The sequence below is a fragment of the Thunnus thynnus genome, chromosome 14, assembly GCF_963924715.1.
Source record: "Thunnus thynnus chromosome 14, fThuThy2.1, whole genome shotgun sequence".
Classification (NCBI taxonomy): domain Eukaryota; kingdom Metazoa; phylum Chordata; class Actinopteri; order Scombriformes; family Scombridae; genus Thunnus; species Thunnus thynnus.
Window position 1 is genome coordinate 2,037,805 of NC_089530.1, and position 23,064 is coordinate 2,060,868.

General features: G+C 40.2%; 1 protein-coding gene across 5 annotated transcripts in view; it reads right to left on the reverse strand.

Moving 5' to 3' along the window:
* gbf1 (golgi brefeldin A resistant guanine nucleotide exchange factor 1) overlaps positions 1–23,064 on the reverse strand; it is a 94,896-nt gene that overhangs the window by 43,247 nt on the left and 28,585 nt on the right. For all 5 annotated transcript variants that reach the window (XM_067609287.1, XM_067609286.1, XM_067609285.1 and 2 more), the window contains one exon: positions 1,510–1,641. In XM_067609287.1, coding sequence (XP_067465388.1) covers positions 1,510–1,641 — 132 coding nt within the window. The remainder of the gene's footprint in view (positions 1–1,509; positions 1,642–23,064) is intronic.

The window sequence follows — 23,064 nt, forward strand, 5'->3', positions numbered from 1 at the left end:
AGAACGGGAGCCGTCACCTTAAGAGCGGCAGAGCTGCGTCGCCACAGCCATGCATCCCTTAGACCAGCGCTGATGAGATGCTGGTGGTGGTGTGATGGCGTCAGGATGGGGGTGGTGGGGATTAAGGGAGCTGGTGTCAGGTCTGGAGTGACAGACAGAAGCTCTGGGAGTTGGGGAGCGATTTGTGAGAGGATCTTTGCACAAATATTGCGTGAATGTGTGTGAGCCTAGGGGAACAGTCCTTCCAACTTGTACTCTGGGTCTAGAATGCATTCTGCTGGTCTTCAGTTCAATTCAACACCTGAAAATCCTCAACTCTCATCTGTTCCAGAGAATGTAATTCTTAGACATGCATAACATTTAGTTTCAAAGAAAAGCTCAAAACCAAAATCACACCATATTGCCTGCATACTGCTGCTCACTTTAGTAAAAAGTAAAAAACTATCTAACGGACCCAGAAATACAAGATATGTTCCCGATAGCTTTTCAACAGTGTACTGGTCATGTATTCGTAGGCTGTTATTTAGTTTAGCAATAACTGCAGCTGTTTTGACAGCAATGTAACATTGACTCAACCCCTGCTATTTAGACTAACATCTGGTGATGCATGCTCATTTCACACTTAACAAAACAACTGGCAGACACTGGGCCATATTTCCATGATGAGACTAATAAGGACAGGCAGTCCTGACTGTACGCCAGCACAAGTCAGCTTCTGCATCAATGATGAGAAAAGGCCATTCCAGGCATTCCTGGACTGACCTGACAATTGGTTAAAACTTAGCTTCCCAGTGAAAAACTGACCTTTTGTAGTGACAGGATGATACTGAGGCTCCCAATCTCAACTTCAACAGGTTTACGGTGAAAATGTAAGAAAATATTTGGATTACAATATTAAATTCCCAAGGAGATAACTTGGACCACAGATTCCAGGGGTCAATGGTTAGCATTTCAACAATTGTGAATCCAGAATAGACTCCACTTATCAAATCAGAAAATTTCAAATCCCTTACTGAATTTAATTCACTTAGTTATAAATCATTAAAACTCGGTGGCTACAACCTGATGATGAGGAAATACCATTAGAATGAAATAAGTCCATGGACTTTGGTAAGACTAAAGTGGCCAAAGATTACCCTAGAAAGTTAAAAACAATAGATGTTCAGAAAATGCCTAAATGAAGTTGAGCTGTCCTAATTAGACCAAACACCAGTTATATTGCAGGATAAGAGGAATACACTTGACTGGGTTTAGATGAACTGCACATTTGAAGAATCTATGTTGACACTATAAACAGATGAGTTGAAGGTTAAAATATCTACCTATGTTGTACAGTGGGGATGCCAACTCAATATTAAACTAAGATACATGAACACTTTTCACAGTCATTGGTCAGAAGTATAGAGGTGAGAAAACAGGCAGGTGGATAAATATGTTTGCTCTTCCTCAACATCACTGGGTTTCTTACTTTTTTAAAGCATAAACATTAGCCATGTCAAGATATCTTACCTATAAGGCCATATGAAAGGAACTTGTTGACAGAGGTAAGGGCAAGGCCAGTGATGGGTCCTGTGGTGTCCTCAGAGCGGACCACTTCTAGAAAGGGCCTCAGGAAAACGTTGGGTTCGACATCTGACAGTTCTGAAAAGAAGGACAGAAAGACAGAGACACACAACTGTCAGGCATGTAACCACAGAACATGAGACCACTGACATTTGTCTGTAAGGTAACTTTAGACCTTTCAGTTTTCATTACCAATGTCTCAATCAAGATTTGTTTGGCCCCAATCCCGATCCATTTGAGTCCTTTAATATTTGGTCTGCTGATACAGAGTCTGATCTGATACATACTGTATGTTTATCTAAATGTTGACTAAATATATATCTGACACATTCAAATAACAGCTGTAGACTTATTTTTCATGTGCTACTTGGTCCTTAAATTATGATATGAAGCTGCAAGTTGATGTGGGAAGATTCAACTCTCATTCACCGTTGATGTTTTGTCATATTAACCACAGAAAGTCATGGTCAGAGTCCACAACAAATGAGAAGCTGATACCTGAATGTTTACACTGATATTTGCAAGTAGAAGTGAGCAAAGATTAAAGATTTGTTAACAGTCATTAACGCAGGTGAATCAGTGAATCTGTATTTTGTCATTCTGGGTGTCAGAGTTCAGAAACAATTGCACCGGTACGCCCACGTAATTTTTCATCTGCACACACTCTAATTTTCGCTCTTCTAAGCAGCAAAATGCTGCACTGTTGGCTGTTGTAAAGGACGGATGTGGACAAAACACAGTGAAGAAAGGACTGGATTCCAATCGGGTTTGTATTAGCAGATACTGATCCCGTAAAATATGCTCGGATCAGCCCTGATACCGATCCACAGGATCAGCTCAGGACATCTCTAGTTCTCACATGTATTTACTGCATTTGCCAATAGATTAATATTAGTCTTGTTAAAATTTAGACATCAGGCTGTGACTGTCACCCACATCTTTTTAAACTGGATATTTTACATACTGAAGAAAAGGCTGTTTGAGATACTTTCTCACCCAGTAACAAAGACAATTCTAAAAAAAAAAAAAAAAAAAATAGTGACAAGTGATATATATGTAAAAGCTTTCAGAAGAAATATATAAAATATGATGACATGTACACATAGACCCTTAGACATTGCTGCACTCACAAACAAGCTAGAACAGAGTGGTCAACAGTGCTGTGTGGAGTTTAATATATTCCCTGCACTCTATATGACGGTCTGTGTAAACAGCACCAGTGCCCTGAGCGGGCCAGATCACTGAGGAATTAACATCACAGGGGGCAGGAACTTCTCTGCTGCACAAGAATGATGGAAGCATAGAGTGAAAAAAGAAAGGAGGAATATATGTGAGTTAAAGGAAACAGGATGAAAGACAGAGAGGGGAGAAGAGTTTAAAGGAATAGTTCAACATTTTGGGAAACACACTTATTTGCTTTATTTCTTTGCAATGAGAAGATTAATATCAATCTCATATCTGTGTGTTGAGTACACAGCTGGAGTCAGGATGAGGTTAACCTAGCGTAGCATAAAGACTGGAAGCAGGGGGAAACAGCTAGCCTGGCTCTGAGAAGCTACTTTTGTCTACTTCTGTCTGAAATCAAGGCTCCATCGATCCAAAAATGAATACATATTATTACACATTTTGAGAGGCATCACTGACACTCTAAACTGTATGCATGCAGTTGGAAAGCTTGACAGGCATACAGTAGCAACAGTAACTAAAGGGGCGCCAGGCTTAGCAAAGGGTCAAATGCTGTTAACTGGCAACAGTTGCAGCATTGGCTACACTGTAATAAAACCCCCATATACAGAGAAAACCTCCTCTCTGCCTGGAAGAATAACTGGTTCAGTACAGAGACGCAGACCCTGCTCAAGACCACATTCACACACACCGTCACCTCAATGTCTACGAGTGAGTGAGTGACCTCAAATGTTACAACTCTTCCTACAGTGAGCGAGCAAACTCTAGCGGATGGAGCACAAAAAATTGTCCAGATACTACGAGCAATGTTGCAGCACAAGGAGATGAAATCTTTTTGGGGCACCGCTTGTGATTTCGCCCTCTGTAAATAAGTAAGTGTCTAAGTTATTTATTCTTTGCTAATGTCATTTTCTTTAGTTTTAATCATTTCCCCAGCTAGAATGGTTAATTTTTGTGATCTGGACACTGTGATATTTTAAATATGCTTATAATTATATAGGCTGTAATAAAGAGTCATATTGATTAACTGTCAGTTACTGTCAGAATAAGTGAGTTATCTCACAATCCAGCTAGCACTTTGCTAATAGTCAGGTTTAAATTCACAGATTTAAATTTAAAACATGATAAAACTTAAAGTTTAACTTAAAGTTAATTTAGTTTAGTTTAAAAACTTTTGGGGGGTTTGAAAACCCAATCCTGCTTTGTGAAACACCCCTCTGCACTTCTCTTGACAGGCACAAACTGCCCTTTGGTAGTGGGGGCATGGACCATGGACACATTTGAATTACATATATATCTAAGCAAATTTGATACAATATGGACTGGATACAGTGTGAGCGCTTGGACATCTGTCTCCAGTAGTGGGCAGTATTGTCTGTCCCGTAACCCCACTATGTGTCTGGGGACAGATACTACCATTTGGTAGGGACTTGGTGCCTGGGAAATAATAATGACAGTTTGGATAACACTCTTGGTTTAGGAATATGAAAAGACCAATTTAACACTTGTAGATCACACCTGGAGTTACAGCATTTCTGGATTAAGAATTTTCTGGATTATTCAACAATATTCAGGGAGTCTGCTGAGCCTGAGCAATGACTTGCTGTTGGCTCTGAGGTAATAAAAACAAGACACTTCTCACTTCTCAAAAGCAATGTATTAAGCACTTAAACCATCTGGCAAATGCAATATCTTTTTTTTAGGTTACCAACTGGTCAACACTCAAGTAGCTGCCATTTCTTTAACAGCCAGTAACATATAAACATAGTGCCCTCTTTTTGAGAACACAGAAAGACACAGTATAATCATCTTGTAATACTTCTTGAAACATCAGTAAAATGTAAACAAATACTTTCCATCCTCCAAAATAACCTAATGTTTAACAATAATATTACAATGACAGAAATAAAAAGACAAAAAAGAAGAATTGAACAGGAATTTCCATTTTGGGTTACTCAGGGTTACTTGGCCAAGAATAGGTGGCTGGATGGTGGTGAGGGTAGGATGGTTGCTGGTTGCTGGGGCCACATCAATGTGAGGATGCAGTAGAGAGCGCCATCTGTTGTCCCTCCCAGTTTACAATTAGGGTTAACAGCTGTGTTTTAAGCTGCCCTTTATTAGTTACAATCTTTTGAGCTCAGGCGCCAAGCTCATCAAAAAGCTTTCATCTTCGTCATCTTTTGGTATTGGACTCCTAAAGATGGCATGTAGCCCACTTGTTGGATTAATGGCTGGTGTATATGTACATCTCTTCCTGCTCAAAATGAAGTAGTCAGAGGAAGTGATGCTTCTATCTGACTTTTGACGTCCAGTTGAAATCTGCCTGGAGACTTGCTGGAGCTCCAGCAGGACATGAGTGGAAGCTAGTTGGGGTTCCAGCGCATCACAGCCATTCTCTGGGGGTTCAGTTTCAGACACTATATCTGTGTCAAGGGACTGCAGTGGGTGGTTCATGCTCTGTTTTGGCTCACTTAAATTACCCCTGGAACTGAAAAAAGAAGAAAAAAAGGAAAAAGAATATTGACAAAAAGTAGAACAACAAATTAAATATATTACTATCCTTCATAAGATTTGCCTCATGGGTTATAACAGTAGATATAGAAGTAAAAATATAACATTGTCAACACTTGTTATAAGAGCTTTTTATACTCTAATTCTGTTGAAAAGACATTATTACTGTAAATGGGGTGACATTAATGTTGCTTGAAACATTTTTTTTACTTTGTGTAAAAAAACAAATATTTTCATTTTTGTTCTGTGTTTCTGAGTGGTTCTGAGTAATTAATGGACAACTCCATCTGCATTTTTTTCTAGGTTGTTCAAATGGAAACACCTACTTTTTCTGTTAGGAAAAAGCAGTGACATGGGTTGGACCGCTGATGCAGCAGCAACAGTGAGTGCTCAGTCTGTCTATGTGGCTACTGGCTAGGCAGGGTAGGGGGGTTATACCAGTTTATATGTAGCAATGTCATCATTCAGAAACGTATGTCAGGTCATACTGAGTTTGAAATTAGGACCCAACAGTTATTAACTGTTCAGAGACAATAGTTTTGTTTCAGAAATGTCGATGTAGCTTATTTATTCATCCAACACTGCTATTTTTCAGTCAACTACAATACCTGAGAAAGCCTGGCACTTTAGTATTGTTCTGCAAACAAGCAGCTAACATTAGCTAACATTTGCTAGAGTAAGTTACCTTTTGTCAGCCTTGTTTTTATATAGTTGGAGGACAGTTTACTTACTTGTAACTCCCAACAGGTCCCCGATTTCCTTCCAAAACTCGTCTTTTTAGATGATAACCCTATAAAAAGGGTACAAGATGTGCCGTTTCTCAACATATAAATTAGTCTCTCTTCATCAGTGATAACTGACCGGAGTGGAAATGGAAGGATGTCAGCGTTGATTTTGACCAATGAAAGTAGGTTGGAGATGCAGCAAATGCGTGAAACCTCGCAAAAACAGAGCCAGAGCAAGCAGTTTTTCAAACAAGCAACACAATTCATAGCTTACTTTTTTAAAGGTCGCATATTAACACTTTTTTAGTGTTTTATTTGAAGTCTTGATAACCATAGGAGATATTTTTGTGGTTTTAAGTACCAAAAAACATCTCAATATGGTTTTCTTAAGCTTCTCTCTAGAGCTCTACCAAGAACAGGCTGTCTTGTGTCTGCTCAATGCCCTTGTCTTCTGATTGGCTTACTGTTTTCTGAGTGACGCAAGCCCAGGCCAACTACAGGTAACAGCCTGTAGCCTAGCCTGTAGCTAGGTAAAACCAGGGCTCTGGATAAAACTCATCAGTAAATTGTTATGGCCACCGCAGAAGGTGTTATCCAACCTTTGGAAGGCTGTGCAATGACAAATTTGCTTCCTGACATCCAACAAGTGTGCAGTGTTTTCTCCGCGACTGTCTATCCTCTGCTTCTCTGTGTGTGAGCACACAGAGCAGAGGAGAGGAGAAAACTAACGTGAACATAAATGACGGCAAAACGCAGTAGACTCTCACACTGAACTGAAATTAAAAAAGTGCACATAACTTAGGTAAATAACATAAATTTCAGGAGGTGTGGGTTGTCGTGTAGCTGTGACATCACAACCTTACGGAAAACAAAACGGCTCATTTAAAGGCAAAGTTTCTGAATACTGGCTGTACGCATTTCTCCTTGGTCTGAGGGTTTTGATACTTTCACAGTATTGATATAGACCTCCTTTATAATGGAAAAAGAAATGGAAATCTCCCTTTCTACAATATGGGACCTTTCACATAAAAACCTAAAATAATGAGCCATAATGATAGCTCAACAAAATGTCAGCTATTAGAAGGAAACCACAAACATCAACATCAGTGTCAAAAGCCACTACAGTTTATTAAACGCAGCTGCAGAGTATGATGCAGCAGATCTTCTCCTGTAATCAGTTCTCAAAGAAGGGAGCTTCACTGGGCATTTCACTCTGGCAAAGCACCTTTGGCCAATCCACCCTGACTTCAATAGTCTCTCTTTCTCTGGAGAATTCAGAGAGAGAGAGGGGGTCAAGAGGGGGGTAGCAAAAATACAAAACAGGTAAAACAACAACGGGGAAAATTAGTGGAGTCACGCACGCCGCTGTGAAATGTTGTGCCAGAGGAGTGCTTGCCACAGCAATACCGTGAGGATTATGTCTTAAGAGCAGCTCCACTCCAGACGCGTAAAAACAACTTGGACATCAAAAGAGCCGCAGAGAGTGTCCAACCAATTTCCAAAAGTGCACATGTGACCGCCGTGCATTAGTGTGTGATATCCAATACCCCTGCGGCTTGTTTAGAAATCAAATATGAAATAATTTGGAAATTTACACAGTCCCTTTATCGGCCGCCAGGTCACTTTTAGGCCTTGCTTTCAAAAGCAAACCTCTTGCTGCTTTATTGAATATTTTTTCATGTGGTGTTTTATTTTCATTTTTGTTCAATCTGACAGCTTGGAGCAGTTTTGGGTTTTAAGCATGAAGGGGGACACCAAATGTAAATTTAGCAACAACAGCACAAAAAATAAACAGCTTTCCTATGAAAGATATAATAAAACATAATTTATGAATTAATACAAATATAAATCTGTTAACTTGAGAGAAATGACGGAGCACTTCTGGTTCAATCTGTCCATCACCTGCTAGAAAACTTTTTAAAGAGGGTTTTAGTGTCCCATTACTTTACAGTGTGAAAAAACATGTAGTACGGGTGGAAGGAGGGTGCTCAAATGAATCTGTCAATAGATCCTGATGAAGACTTCATCAGAGGCGATCACCCTATAAGTGCTGTGGCTGCGTTCCCAAAGACCACAGATTGGAAAACTCAATTGTGTTATATTGATCCAGCTGGCCATCGGTGAACACAGGGCTGACAGGAGCGGTCTGTCAGTGGCCACCACCAATCTTCTTAAATAAAGTCTAAATACAGGCTCTGTACTTCAAGTCAATCTCTGGGGCTTGTGGAGTGGAGTGAAATAAATAACGACGGCCACAGCCATGGTGAGGCAATCATTCTATAACCAGGTTGACCTCTGGCTGACATTGACCAAAAAAAAAAAAAACAAAAAAAAAAAAAACGTAGGATTAAAGCGGCTCACCCAGCCATGCATGTTGCCATCTAAGGGCTGGGTTTGCTGGGTACAAGTCCTGATTTAAGAGCATGTACAAGTCCAACTCAGTTCAGCTTAATTGGTAAAAAAAGAAAGGTTGTGAAATGAGCCCATTACAATTCACCATGAGCCTAATCCTATCTACCTTTACCATGCTGAAGCCCCATCTTTCTGCTTGGAGCTGTATTGAGAGTATCCAGCCATGTGTGGATTACCTCTCCAAATGACCCCAGCAAAGAGAGACAGGGGAGGCGGGAGTGAACCTTTGCCCTCAGGAGAGCACCTCGGGATGAGGCAGGCTCACCGCAAAACAGAAGCCATCTTTAACACATGCACATCTATTGGCAGTGGAGCAGAAAAGGCTTAGAACACAGGGAGCAACAGCAGGAGATGAATCTGAGCTGCAGACGCACCTTATTGTCCAGACAACAGAAGAAAAAACAAATGGACAGAGAACATCAAGAAATGAAACACAAACAATATCTACACCCAACCAAACTATCTCACTTAAAAACATACAAATATTTCCATCTGGAGCCTCCAAGATCATCGCAAGGCTTTCAAAGCAGAGTCAAGAGTTATACAAACAGGTCTGTCTTCAACAGAATCACAGTGTAGAGGAGTGGAGCACAAGAAGCAAAATATCAAGTTCTTTTAATGGCCAATACATCAAAGGAGAGGAGGATTACATTCTTATGGTACTGGCACTGCAACTGAGTCATGTCTTCATCTTACAAGAGCAACTTAAACAAAGAACCCATTGGATAATGTCCAAATAGAACAAGAATGTTACACAGTTTGAAATGTATAAAATTAAAAAGAAGTGCCAGCATTTCTCTCATGTGTTAGTGAAATTTAGAGTGTGAGAACAGGAAAATTATTCATGTCCACAGATGCAAGTGACAATGAGTTATAATACCCAGGTTGGCAAAAGACCCATATTTGAAGCTAACAAATGTTACTGAATCTTTTTTTTTCTCTCCATGCTCTACACATTATCAAAGAGCGAAATTCAAAGAAAACATTGGGTTTACTGCCACTGTCGTGTCACTAATTCATGTTTTCTTCATATATATATATATATATATATGTATATGTGTGTGTATATATATATATATATATATATATATATACACATATACATATATCCTTAGATGATGATTGGTAAAACAGTATCTCCCACTGCCAAAAAATATACCTTTTTCCACAAGTGTGGCCACCAGCTGGGATCAACAATGGAAACACATACAGGCCAGCACATCCACATTTATAAAAAGGTAAGCCATTGTTAACGTAACATTATCAAGGACTGTGAATATAATGTTGACTAAAACTAGACTAAAACTAACAGCCAGAGGACTAAAATTCAATGCATTCAGCTTTGGGTTTCATGCGAGGAAATAAATTCTATGTCCAATACAAAAAAGGATGTACAGTCCGGATAGTAAGTTTATGGACTAGGGCCCAACTGTATGGATATATTGGCTGATTATTTTATAAATACAAAATATATACAAAAACACACATTTTTTGCAGTGATCCCTCAAAGTGGTTATCAAATACTTGTGACAAAGCTATGTAATGGAGGCATGATATTTTACAGTTTAACAATAAACTTTATTGTAAAAAATTACATCAGTGCACTGAAACAGTAAACTTCACTGGGAATTTAATAATTTTAACTATAAATATAAAAAAAACAAATAGAACAAAATATATAAATATTAAGCTTGAATTAAGAAAAAGGATATAAACAAATATAAACTTAGCACAAAAAGTAAGGAAATTTGTGTTTGGTGGATTATTTCTTTGTTGTAACAGTGTCTCTTGGCAATAAATCTTATACCGTTGGAAAGCCTGTTTATTTCCCTTTTAAATGGTGCCACATTTGTAAGGAACATGCATTTGTGGGATGAGCAGCAGAGCTGAGTATGTGGGTTGTGCCCATGAAAAATTTGCCAAATCTTCTCTTCCAATGCCAAACAGCTTATTTTGCTGTTGCTATTGACTCTTGTTTTAGCTCCTGGTACCCCCAGGCACCTGTGAGCATGGGCCCTGCTACAGTGGTCAGTAGGTGTCTGCTCCAAGAATCGGCATGCCACGTTTGACTGATCTGGATAGGGCCCATGCAATAGGGCAACTTCAAGCTGGTGTTCCGCAAAATCAAGTTGCGGCATTATCTGGAGTGAGCCCTAGTACCGTGTCCAAAGTGAAGGCCAAGTTCCATATGACGGGGGATGTCAGAGACAGGCCACGAAGTGGGTGTCCCAAGAAGACGACACCCCAAGAAGACTGTTTCCTAACCCTGTCAGCACTTAGGTACCGTAGGCTGTCTTCTACAGATTTGTAGTCAAGGTTTGCAGGATGATATGGCCGATGGCTCTCTGCCCAGACAATCCAGAACAAACTGCATACAGCCAATCTCCGGTCTCATAAGGCTGCCAGGGGGCCTGCCATGACTGCCCTTCACCGTCAGGCCCGTTTGCGCTGGTGTTAGCAACACGTGCACTGGAACCTGAACATGTGGAGGAACGTTATGTTCAGCGATGAGTCCGGATTCAGATTCAGAGTGACCAACACAACCACGTTGGCTGACTTGCGACAAATGCTGGTTGAAGAATGAAGAAGAAGAATCCCACAGCAGTGTGTGACCAGGCTGGTGACCAGCATGAGGAGGAGGTGCCAGGCTGTTGTGGATGTGTATGGTTCTTCCACACGCTACTGAGGCTCCTGTTTGTTAAATGAATAAATTGTTAAATTGCCAATATGTCTTGTTTCTTCAAACTTCAATCATCCAATCCACCAAACACCAAACAAGAGTCAATGGCAGAATAAGCCGTTTGGCATTGGCAGAGAAGATTTGGCATATTTTTCATGGGCGCAACCCACATACTCAGCTCTGCTGCTCATCCCACAAACACATGTTCCTTCCAAATGTGGCACCATTTAAAAAGGGAAATATACAGGCTTTCCAACGGTATAAGATTTATTGCCAGGAAGCATTGTTACAACAAAGAAATAATCTACCAAACACAAATTTCCTTACTTTTTGTGCTAAGTTTACATAAATGCTGCCTATATAACTTTAAAAATATTGGGGCGTATCAGACAACATATACACCAATACAGATATCTCTGGGATACGCCAATATCAGCTGACCAATATATTCGTCAGCCTTTAGTTGTGATATCCAAATCTGTATAGAGAAAAAGTTGCATTCCTATTTTTTTTATCTTCTGCTATTCATCTCATTTTCAGGTTACATGTTGTTTTTTTTTTTTACATGTTACATTGTTACAGGTTGTGAATATTAGTAAGGCTGCCACTGCTTCTGCCTTCTCAAATATTTTGACATTCTTTAGTAATTGCCTAGTTAAAGGGCAGGTTCACAATTTTTCAAGTGTGACTTAAAACAACAGTCAGGTGTCCATATGAACAGTGAAAGAAGTTTTCCTCACTGTAAACCAGGCAGCCCTTGGAATGTGTGCATCAGTGTGCGCTGTGTGTTTGTACGATGGAGAGACTGCCACAGTAATTGTGATCAAGGTATAGTGGTGCTGAAGGCAGCACAAAGAAACACAAACACTGCAGCCACAGGGCTTGGAAACTCATCTGTTGTTGATTCATTAAAATAACAAAAAGACAAAGAACTGAATGTGCCAGTCTAATGTGTCACATATTTTACCTCTCCTTCAGTTCTATTATCCTGGAGTTTTAGATTATCATTCAAACTATTTTATCTCTCAAACATTTTATTATCTACCAAAATGATCAGACCTATTTTGTGTGTTTGCCCATTTGGTTTCGTTCCTTTGGGCTGCTGTGAAAGCTGTCAATTGAAAAACTGGACAAAGACCTCTTGAAAAGGAGCGTCTCAATCTACATGTGGTATTTGTGGTGAGAGAGCAAAACAGATGTACCTGATAGATTATTATGTGTAAAAGTTTAAAATGTATGTCCTGTCTTTATATATCATTTATTTCCATATTATTAAATATCATTTTACAGATTATTTGCTGAGGACATCACCTATTCCTGGTCTCCAGCTACTGTAGAGAGATGAAGAGATAGCATATGTGTTAGGGCTCGGGATATATTGTGGGTTTTTTGCACATTGATTTGATTTATTGATTGGGACAGTGTGCAGTTTTTAAACATTAAAGATGCACTGCACCGGAGTTAGCTCAAGGCTAATTTGCATCTGCAGTCCCCTTTTAGCATCGACATTGCGATGTGCGCATGTGCAATAGTCACATCGCAGGACATGCAATGTCAAGTAAGGCAAATTAACTCAAACATATTTATGGTACAACTTTTTTGCTGCTTGATACAAAAGGAAAACTCGCAAGGTTCTCATTTTCCATGACTAATCTACAAGAAAAGTCCAGCTGATATTACATGATTTAGTCTGATTTAAGGGCTCTCGGACACACAGAGTTTGATCAGTTCCCAATGTGGTCTGGTGAAGAGGTGCACTTCATCAATTTACCAAACCAAAGCAGGCCCCACTATAAGCCTATCACAACCTGAAAATAATCACGGCCTGTTCTGGTTATTTGATAAACTGATGAAATGCACCCCTTCATCAGAGCACATCGTGAACTGATCGCTGTGCATGCAGACTCTGTGTATCACCTGCCTGTAAACATGCATCCTACTGTCACAGATAATGTCACCTGGGTGCTTAAGGCAGGTGTTTAGTTACACAAGGCAGCTTTTGAGTGCCTGTGTTCCCGTTATCAGCAGCACCTCGTCGCAGTGCTGGTTAAAAGTTAAAAAGTTTAGTCATGGGGCTGGTCCGTGCGCTAATGTAAGAAATGCTTAACACACACAGAACTTGCAGTATCCAGATCTATCTGGACTTACATCTTGCCAGCATATAGATAAATCTGTTTGTTTAGTTTAGTTTGAGAGTTTCACCATCCTCAGCCGCACCAGGAGGCCTGTTTATCTTCCATCACACAGATTAAGCACAACTGTGACACACAAGTCCATTTGTAAAGTTTATTACGAAACGTGTTGTTTTTCCCAAATACCTCTCCACCTGTCCATGCCTGTGTCAGAGTCACATACGTAAAACTGAAAGTGGAGGAGTCCAAGCTGATTTCTGGAGGGGTGGCAGAGGGCTGAGCCAAGTATGGTAGAAGTAGGAGGGGGTTTTGTTTTGTTAGGAGAGGATAGGCTTTTAAAGTACCCAAATGATGAACATTATGGTTGATGAGTTAATTGTATATCTGTACATGAATAACACTGCATGTATCTGGTGAAATTTCCTATATTTTTTCATATTGCATTATACAGTATATCGCAGACAAAAAAGATATTGCAATGTCAGTTTTTTCCAATATCATGCAGCCCTAATATGCGATTTATGAACAACTGATGAACACCACCATATTCTTCAGTTTTCAGATAGCAGATCAATAGTTTGAAATGGTTTTGCGTGTCATAGCTGGGCACTGGCCTCCTGTAGGTGTTGGTGAGTTTAGATGCAGATGTAGAAAATCTACTCATCTTGGTGCAGACAGCAGAAACAAAAGAAATACACAAGGAAACAACCTCGTCCAACTGTTACATCTCTGAGACATCAATACAGACCTGTGTACACTGCACACAAACACACAAACCCAACCCTAACACTGACACACAAGCTTACAGAGAAAATGAACAAAGCAAAACGATACCTTCTATAAGGTATAAGAGAAGCGGTGGGAGGGGGGGAGCAGATGAGGGAGGGGTGAATCCCCCCCTTGACCGACGCAGTGGCCCAAAACCAAACACTGATGGTTATTGATCTGGACCTCTTCAGCTGCTGAAATTAAGAGTCAGGGTCCTTGGTTGCAATGCGGAGGCTCCTCATGCTGAGGAGAGAGGCGACGCTTTAACAAGACCAGCAAGGCTAAATGAAATCCAGGGAGAATTCCTCTCTGTTCATCTGCTGAACAAAGTCTGCACGACAGTATTCTTATCCATCTGTCGGGAGAAGTTTGATGAATGTCAGCTCTCCTTAGCCCTCGGCCCCCACCCTTCATTCTTCCTTTCTGCCCTCAGTCCCTGTATTCTCCTGAATGAAATTGACACTTGTAGAAGGGGGCAATTAGGATGGAACAATGCTATGGAGCTCCATATGGTCATTTCATTGGGCCACAGTGGTATTTCATAGATGCTTGGAACAATGCTTCTGCGCAACCTAAACAGGCAATTTGAAAGCCCCGGAGAAATTAAAACTTTTCCAAATGCTTGGGAGGACGGCTGTAATGGCTACTGCAGGAGAGCATTTCCTAGAGGGCTACATGGAATATAGTTTGCATTTGTATTTACAAGAACACTCCCTTACTAGATTGTTCAAGTAGAAAGAAAGATCAGCAAGCACAGAACCAATAGCCTTACAAGCACTTAGCTCCTAAAACCTAATCAATCGCAAAGTCAATCAAGAGACGACTTCACAGTGCTTGCTAAGAAAAGCTAAGAATGCAACAGTTGCTACATCTGTCTCTGCAAAAATACAACAGCCATTAAACAGACATTAGATGATCTATTACTTACGATCACCTCATTTTTACCTCTAGCACAGGTGTTTCCTCCAGGTTATAAGAGGTGAAACACACAGTAGTATAACTTCCGAGATGAGGCAAGGCAGTAGAAATGATTCAAACAACTTTGAACTGGCAAAAAGTCTAATCATTGATTTATCATTTGAATCATCTTTTAATCAAAACTGCCAAAAATCCACTGGTTTCAGCATTTCAAATGTGAGTATTTGCTAGTTTTGTTTTTTGCCCTCGGTAGGAGACTGAGTACCTTTGGGGTTTTGACTGTTGGTTGTACAAACCAAGACATTTGAATAAATAAACTTAGGTTTTGGAAAGTTTCTGATTTTCATTTCTCAATACTTTCTGGAATTTTATAGATCAAACAATTAATCTAGAAAACAATCCGCAGGCTAATCACTAATACAGCCCTGATTCCTGTTGTCCTCTTGAATAAAGTGATAAAAGACCTAAATTGCTGGTTAAGTTCATTTATATGGAGTAAGCACAGACCAAAGCTTAAGAATACTAGACTGTAGCTACCAGTCTCTGTGGGGGTCTAGACTTACCAAACATCAGCTGTGTGCTCATATGAGATATGTTTATGACTGGGTCGTAAATAATCCAGATTCTATCTGGGTGGGTGTTGAAGCTTCCCTTTTGAAATATAAACTGAGGGACTTACTGTTTTTTTTAAGAAATTAGACACTATTAGGTCGAGCTGTGACAACCCTACTATACTTAATACAGTTCAGGCCTGACGATGAGTGCGCTTACTTGAGAGAAGGTCAAAACTGACTTCCATCTTCACTATAGTGAACAACCCTAATTTCCAGCCTGGGTTATTCAATGCTGGTTTTAGACAGTGGGGTAATAGAGGAATTAGTACGCTGAAGGACTTATTTTCTGGTAATACATAGTAATGACATTTGAACAAATGATTGAGAAATATGGTATCCCCAGGCAGGATGTCTTTCGTTACCTGCAGATAAGGCGTTATATAATGCATACCACAAAGTTAATGGACAATCCTGAAAGATCTCCTGTTGAGAAACTGTTATTTCTAACAGCTGGAAAGATGTGTGTCCGTTTGTTTTATAAAGCTATGCGTTTTACACCCCATGTCACTTACTTACAGCCTCTGTCACAGAGGCTTAAGGGCACATGGGAGAAAGAGCTATCTGTCACAATTGATGACGAAGAGTGGGAAGATATCTGGAAACATGCTTAATCAATTTCAGTTTGCAATTGTGTCAAAGCAATACAGTTTAAGATTATATACTGAATGCATATATCCTCCAATCGTAGACATCACTTTAACTCTACGCTCTCACCCATGTGCCTTAAATGCTAGATAGGAATTGGTACTCTGACTCACTGTCTTTGTTCAACACTGAGGTAAGTAAAACAACTTTAGTTAGCATCTCTTACAGAGATTACCCGTTTGTTACATGGGCTATACAAAAAGTTTAGATTTTTTTTTGTTAATTTCTAAAGCTTTCCTTAAAAAGCTTGTGAGCTTTATATTGGAACTCTTGACCCCAAATACAGAAAAATGACATTTGAGGTTCTCAGGACATTCTATGTTAACTAGATTTTAATATGCATAGTTTGGGGTAATGAATAATCATGGTCAATACTGGCATAGTTATACTGCTTTTGCAAAATCTCTCACTAATCCCTTTTTTGACAGAGCAAATAAACACAACACCAATGACAACATTTCAAACACATGACATGTTGACTTAACGATTAGACAATTAAATACAATTTTAAATGAGTTAAAGGCACATTTCCAAAGATGGAGCTTTAATAACTTAAAATCGCAGTCTGAAAGAGATTTCACTTGTCGTCATTATGAGCATTACTGTGTGTATGTTCTATCTCCCCGTTATCCTTGACTGAAATCCTTCAGAAAGTCACCACCACCAAACCCCCCCCCCTACCCCCAATATTAATGACGACACCACTGAAGACCAAACAAACACACAGCCCTGGTGGCAACCTCTGACCTAAAGGGCTCTGTTCAAATTGCCCTTTGGACTCCATGCTGATCATTAAGACAAACTGCAGCTCCTGTCACTGGGGAAACACCGGGCTCCCCCTTTTTATGAGCTGTGAGAGAGTATGTGTGTATAAACCGCTTATAGTGATCATGTTTGTCCAGGTCAAATTGATCACTATGAACAGATTATTATATTCAATTTTTGTTCCTTTTTCTTAATTAGGTTACCATCTAATTAACGTTTGTATATTTATTACATGAATATAAAGTAATGAAACGGGCAGCTTCGCTATTTACTGAATTTTATCGACTGCTTCAAAATACAGAACAGTTATTTCAAACGCTCTCATTGGCTCGTTTTTTGTTTGTCATAAGCTTCAAAGAGACTACGTCTTTCATTGAGAGAAAATGATTTTTTCCTTTTCTTTTTTCCCATCATGATTTCAATGTGCACACAGCACCAGCCTCAGGTCACCAGCTGGCAGCAGACAGGTTGTGCTTTTTGATCCATATAAGTGGTTGATCACTGTAACCATGATCACTATTAGTGGTTTCCACTGTATATAGAGAGAGAGGTATTACAGCCACCTCTCCCTGGTATGTAGGACTGGGCAATATTTCAAATTAAAAGCAAACTCCACCAATTTTACACATCAATGTCAGTTTACTAATCAAGCAGACTACTCAGCCTTTGAAAATAATTATATCTTCGGTGCCTCCAGAAGAGCTTTTTTCAAGTCTGAGAAAATAACTCTAATGATGTCATCAGTATTATGTCAGCTTGGTCTAGGAGACCACAAATGTTTTAAGGAAAGTGTTATAATTTGAGGATGTGGAGTTTAAAAGATGTCGACATTTACCGGTGAGGGAGAGTCTAAATAAAAGATGCATTTACAGGCATTATGGACAACGGAGACTTTAATAGCTCTCAGCCTGCTGCTTTGATTTTCAAGTTCCCCAAATAAATAAAGGTGCAACACTAAATCACTTTAGTATTCTTTTAATTTGATTTATTCAAACTTTATCTACACTACAGAATATGTGCACCCATAGCAGTGTATTGGACTGTGATGATGCTCATGATGGCTCTCGGGGAGTGAATCTAACAGTGTGTTCACACCAAGCGGCAACCTCCTGGGCTGAAAAACCAAGCCAATGCAGAAGTGCCAAAAGCTGCAGTTCCTTGAATGGCCACTTGAGGCTGGCTCCAAAAGCGAGTCAATCCCCGTAGACCAAGATGGCGACGGCCAGAGCTGCCAACTTTGAGCTTCTAAACCACTCTTCAGAAACCAGTAGGTGACGTCACAATGGCTACGTCTATATTTTTTATAGTCTATGGTTCAGACAAAACGCAAAGCAAATTTAGGCATGGCACGAATACATACAAAGTCAATGCAAAGACACAAGTAGATGCAAATTTGCTCACTTCACAAACACACAGACACGATTAGTGCATCTGTTGCTAGCTAGCCTGCAGCTAATGTTCAGTTGGTATTAAGTTAAGTAGGTAGTGAAGGTAGTAAGCGGCAACTTCCAGCTGCTTGGAGAATCAGGCTGATGTCTTGTTAAGAAACACAAACAGCAGGAGTATGATGAATTAGATATGTCTATCAGTTTCTGCTCTTTCTCTACAGAGACTGATAATTAAACTGGATTCCTGTGCTACGTCAGTGATTTACTATTTACCATTTCCATAAAGTTAGGGGACTTTCAAAAGACAGATTAAAAAGAGAATGGTCAAAACTGAAGAAGCAGAAGCTGAGATATCCTCTTGACTTTTAGTTCCTAGTGTGGATCAAGTTCCAAAAATTCTGGATCATACCACTCCCATAATGCAACTCATGCAAATCGACAGAATCTTTTGTTGACTCCCCCTATCCAGCCCACATTCATGTCTTTCAAACTCTGCACCTGTAATTCTCAAGGCCAACATGATTTAAAGGTCCAGTGTGTAAGATTTAGTGGCATCAAGTGGAACAGACTTGGCAAAAATGTAATGTAATATTCATATGTTTGTTTTAACCAGTGTATAATCCCGCAAAACTAAGAGTCGTTGTGTTTTCATTACCTTACAATGAGATTTTTATATCTACACAGGGAGCGGGTCCTCTTCCACAGAGGCCACCATGTTGCACCACCATGTTTCTACAGTAGCCAAGAACAGACAAACCAAACCACCGTCGGTTCTCCTACAAACCATGATGAGTAAAACTGATCCATATGCAATATCAGTGAAGTGATCCTTAAATGTTTCAATCATCTTGTAGTCAAAAATCTTGTAGTAAAAAAAAAATCAAAGCTAGAAAAAAAGGTGTTTTATTTTGGTCCATATCGGAGAGCCCTACTGTTATGAAATACCAGAATTCATGAGAAAAGTTTCTGGAACAACATATAGACCATGGACCTCCAATAGAAAATAATCTGACCAAAATGCTTTATTAAGTTCAAAGATGATGCCTTTCAGCAGAATTGTGTTGCACCTAAAAAAAAAAAAAAACAGACCCAGTAAAAATAAAGCAGGTGCATTCAAACAGCATGACTTCATTACCAAACCTTGCCTGGGCCGCAGCCTGCCAGCCACTGCGCTGCTTTGCACCTGTTATCCTGTACATAAAATGTATTTTCTATGCTGCATACTTTGCACAGAGGCCACATTATTCCGGCAGGGAGCTGGCCGGGCCCCAACATCCACTTAATGTGTTTCACAGCCTGCTGTCCCCTCTGTGATGGATGGACATACTTTACGCTCAGTGTACTTATAAATAACGGATGTTTTATCATGCTGAATTAAAACTTGAGGGGGTGCACATGAACATTTCTGTATGAATGTGTGGTGCGGGGGGGTGGATATTTTGTGGCACGCTGATTTATCAGAATGTCATTCCTGTAAAATAACTTTTTTTATTTTTATATGGTTAAAGATCTTTTTCCTCCACTGACAAAACATCAGCTCTTTAAACATTTCTTCTGATGACATGCCTCGCCATAAATGCAGCCACCTAATCCAAATCATTCCAGTTCATTTTGATGCATAAGTGTTTGCTTGCAGTGTCACAGTGAGGTGCCCTTCAGATGAGGCGGGCTCGTATTATCACCTCTATTTCCAGAAAAACAAACAGTGCAGAGCAAGACGCACAATTTCCATCCAATCCTTTGACCATGTACCCTTGCCAATGTCAGCGTGTGTCTTGGTTAAGATGTTGGGCGGGGGGAAAGAAGGGGGATGAGATCGAGAAGACGAAGAAAGGGGAGGGGGCCATACAGTTGGGGGTAATGTTTGGAGGGTTCGAGGTTGGGTACAGTAAAGGGTTAAGCTGCAGATGGCATTCATTCGGCAAGATAAACCATCACACATGCTCAGGCTCGGACTGGATTTCACACCCCTCTTGATGAGTACCGCCATCCACAACTGCAGGGGAAAAATGAGGGATAGAGGAGAGAAGCATGAGGAGAAGTAGTACAGCAACTACAAATTATAGCTCGCCCTGGGAAACTACAAAATATAGTGACAATAACTCAATATGATGATTTAGTCTGACTTGACCGCCAGATGTTACAATAGAGATCGAAGGCAAAGGAAAAAGGACACATCAACCCATCTCTGAAGCAACACAACCACCATGTGACACTTTAAACCAATCACAGATGGACGTGCGGTGTGGGCTGGTGTGTAGAGGAACACAATTTTTTTTTAACAAAAACGTTTCTTTTGTTTGTATAAAACAAGCAAGTATACCATCAAAGAAAAACAGAGGGGGTGTGTGTGTGTGTGTGTGTGTCTTAGTGTGTGTGAGTGAAGGAGTGGGGAGTTATCGTCCTTATTTGTTTCACCTGCTGCACTCCTTCAGCTCCCCACTAATGGCATTCCCATGGGGTAGGAGAGATTCCAGAAACCACGCACTGTACAGGCCGACTCTGCTGTGTTCACACAGGGCACAATACCCTCCGCCACAGAGGCTCACACTGCAACTGCACTCTGCCGGGAATTACACACTGCCGCTACAAACAAACTGATGTAGTGTTTGAAAAACTGCTGTTGAATGGAAATGTTCTCTTCACAGGAAACACTCCACTGTCACAAAGCATTGTTTACATTATTTAACTGGGTTAGACTTAGTCGAAGGGAAAGAGCTGCTTTTTTTACATCTATATTAAAATCAGTATGACATCTTAATGTGGATGTGATTATATTAAATACAATTTGGACAAAACCCCAGATTTGGACACTTTTAGCCAGTGAATCATATGGCTGTAATTCAGAATATGAAGCGTGTTGCAAGGGTCAAGAGGTTCTGTTACAGTTCAACTAACCATTGGAATAGGTACGATGAGTGATGTGAGTGACTTCGAACATGCAATGGTGTATTGGTGTCAGAAGTGGAGGTTGTGACACCTGTTTCTGAGTATCTCAGAAACAGCTCATTTCCTGGGAACTGTGCAGAGTTTACACAAAGTTGTGTCATATAAGAAAACATGCTGTTGGCAACTGTTCTGTGGACAAAAACACCTTGTTAGTGACTAAGGTTAAGGGAGAATGGCCAAAATGTGGTCAAGTCAACAAGAGAGACATGGGCTAATGATAAGTTGTGTGCAAAAGTGAATCTCAGAATGCAAATGTCATTGAAGTGAGTGAAAAGGCTACAACTGCAGTACACCATGTTGGGTTCCACTCCTATCAGATAAGACCAAAAAAATGAAGCTACATTGATAAGCACATGATCACCAAAATTCACAAGTGGCCCGTGTGTTTTTGTAATCATAAGTCTCTGGGGATGGAATCTGCCAATGAAACTTTTATGCATTTCATGACAACATTTTAAACTCATCAACTCAATCTTTCTGAATCAGGACCTCCAGTAGTTAGCGTAACTTTGGAGCACTATTTGGTCCACTTCCTGACAAGCTATCATGACGTGGTACCGATGGATGCCTGAGGTCTTCTAATTTCATATGATACCACAATCTTCACTTATCTTTCAAATTGAGCCCCCTACAGCCTCTGAAAGACAGTAATGTCGGCTGAGGACACCAGCATCCTCGGGGAGTTTGAGAGATTCAATTTTTCAAAAACATTTAACAAACCCTTGGTGGGTACCTACTCTCAATATCAATATGAACATATTTCCCAACTCTAACTGGAACCATGACATGACAATACACCACTACGACCTCACAGCATGAGGCAGACAATGCAAATCAGATCAAGAGTTTCAAAACTCTGGCACTCCTCCAGAGTGAAATCCCTCAAGAGCTACTGCTGAACTATCTCAGGGCCATGGTTCATTTTCTTAACATTACATTCTCAGCCAGCTGTACCGTCACTGGTGGTGGTTTAACCACTCTTAAGGATGGTTGAGGATGACTATAAGCCAATAAATCAACACATAAGCCCTGTTAGTAAGTTGAAAGAAGTTCCTGTGTGGTTTGAACAGAGGAATGGGATAAGTCAAGGAAATGTGTTCTATAATATTCAGATTTAGGACAGAGAGAAGAATTGACCATAAAAACATTGGTTTACTTATATGTAGTTGAATTTGATATGTTATTATTTTTACACAGGTCTATGTTACTGACAGATGAGTGAGGTACATGCAGAATATGCTCAGGAATTTCCACAACATACAGGAAAGCAGGACTCAGTGGAGAGCCCAGTCATCCCATTTCATCCCTGCCTCAGTGTGTGAACCCCTCATTTGAATGTAACCATTCACAGCACAGCTCATCAGTATTAATAGGCTGATACCACTGTATTTAGACGTGATGCTCGCTTTATACCCACCCAGCATTGACAGCAAATCCTCTGTGTGTGTTTAATAAATCGCAGCAGTTAGGTGGGATGGCTTAGTCTCAAGTCACCTAATGACTATATTATGAGCCACGGCATTAAGAGGGATTAATACTAATCTTGGCTGTTTCAGTTTACCCTGGGCTGAAGGGGTGGGTGGTTTGAGGGGACAACGGAGCGGTGTGTGTTTCCCTGGCCAGCAGCTAGTCAGCCAGTTCCCAAACACAGCTAAAGTACATTATTGAGTTGATTTTGTATGCTGATGGCTGCCAAAGAAAAAGCCTGGCTGATGATCCATCTCCAGGACTACATGTTGTTTAGCTAGTCCAGAGTGCACACATAAATAAAAAGCCTCCCCTACATAGCACCTCGCCCTGTACTCTCTA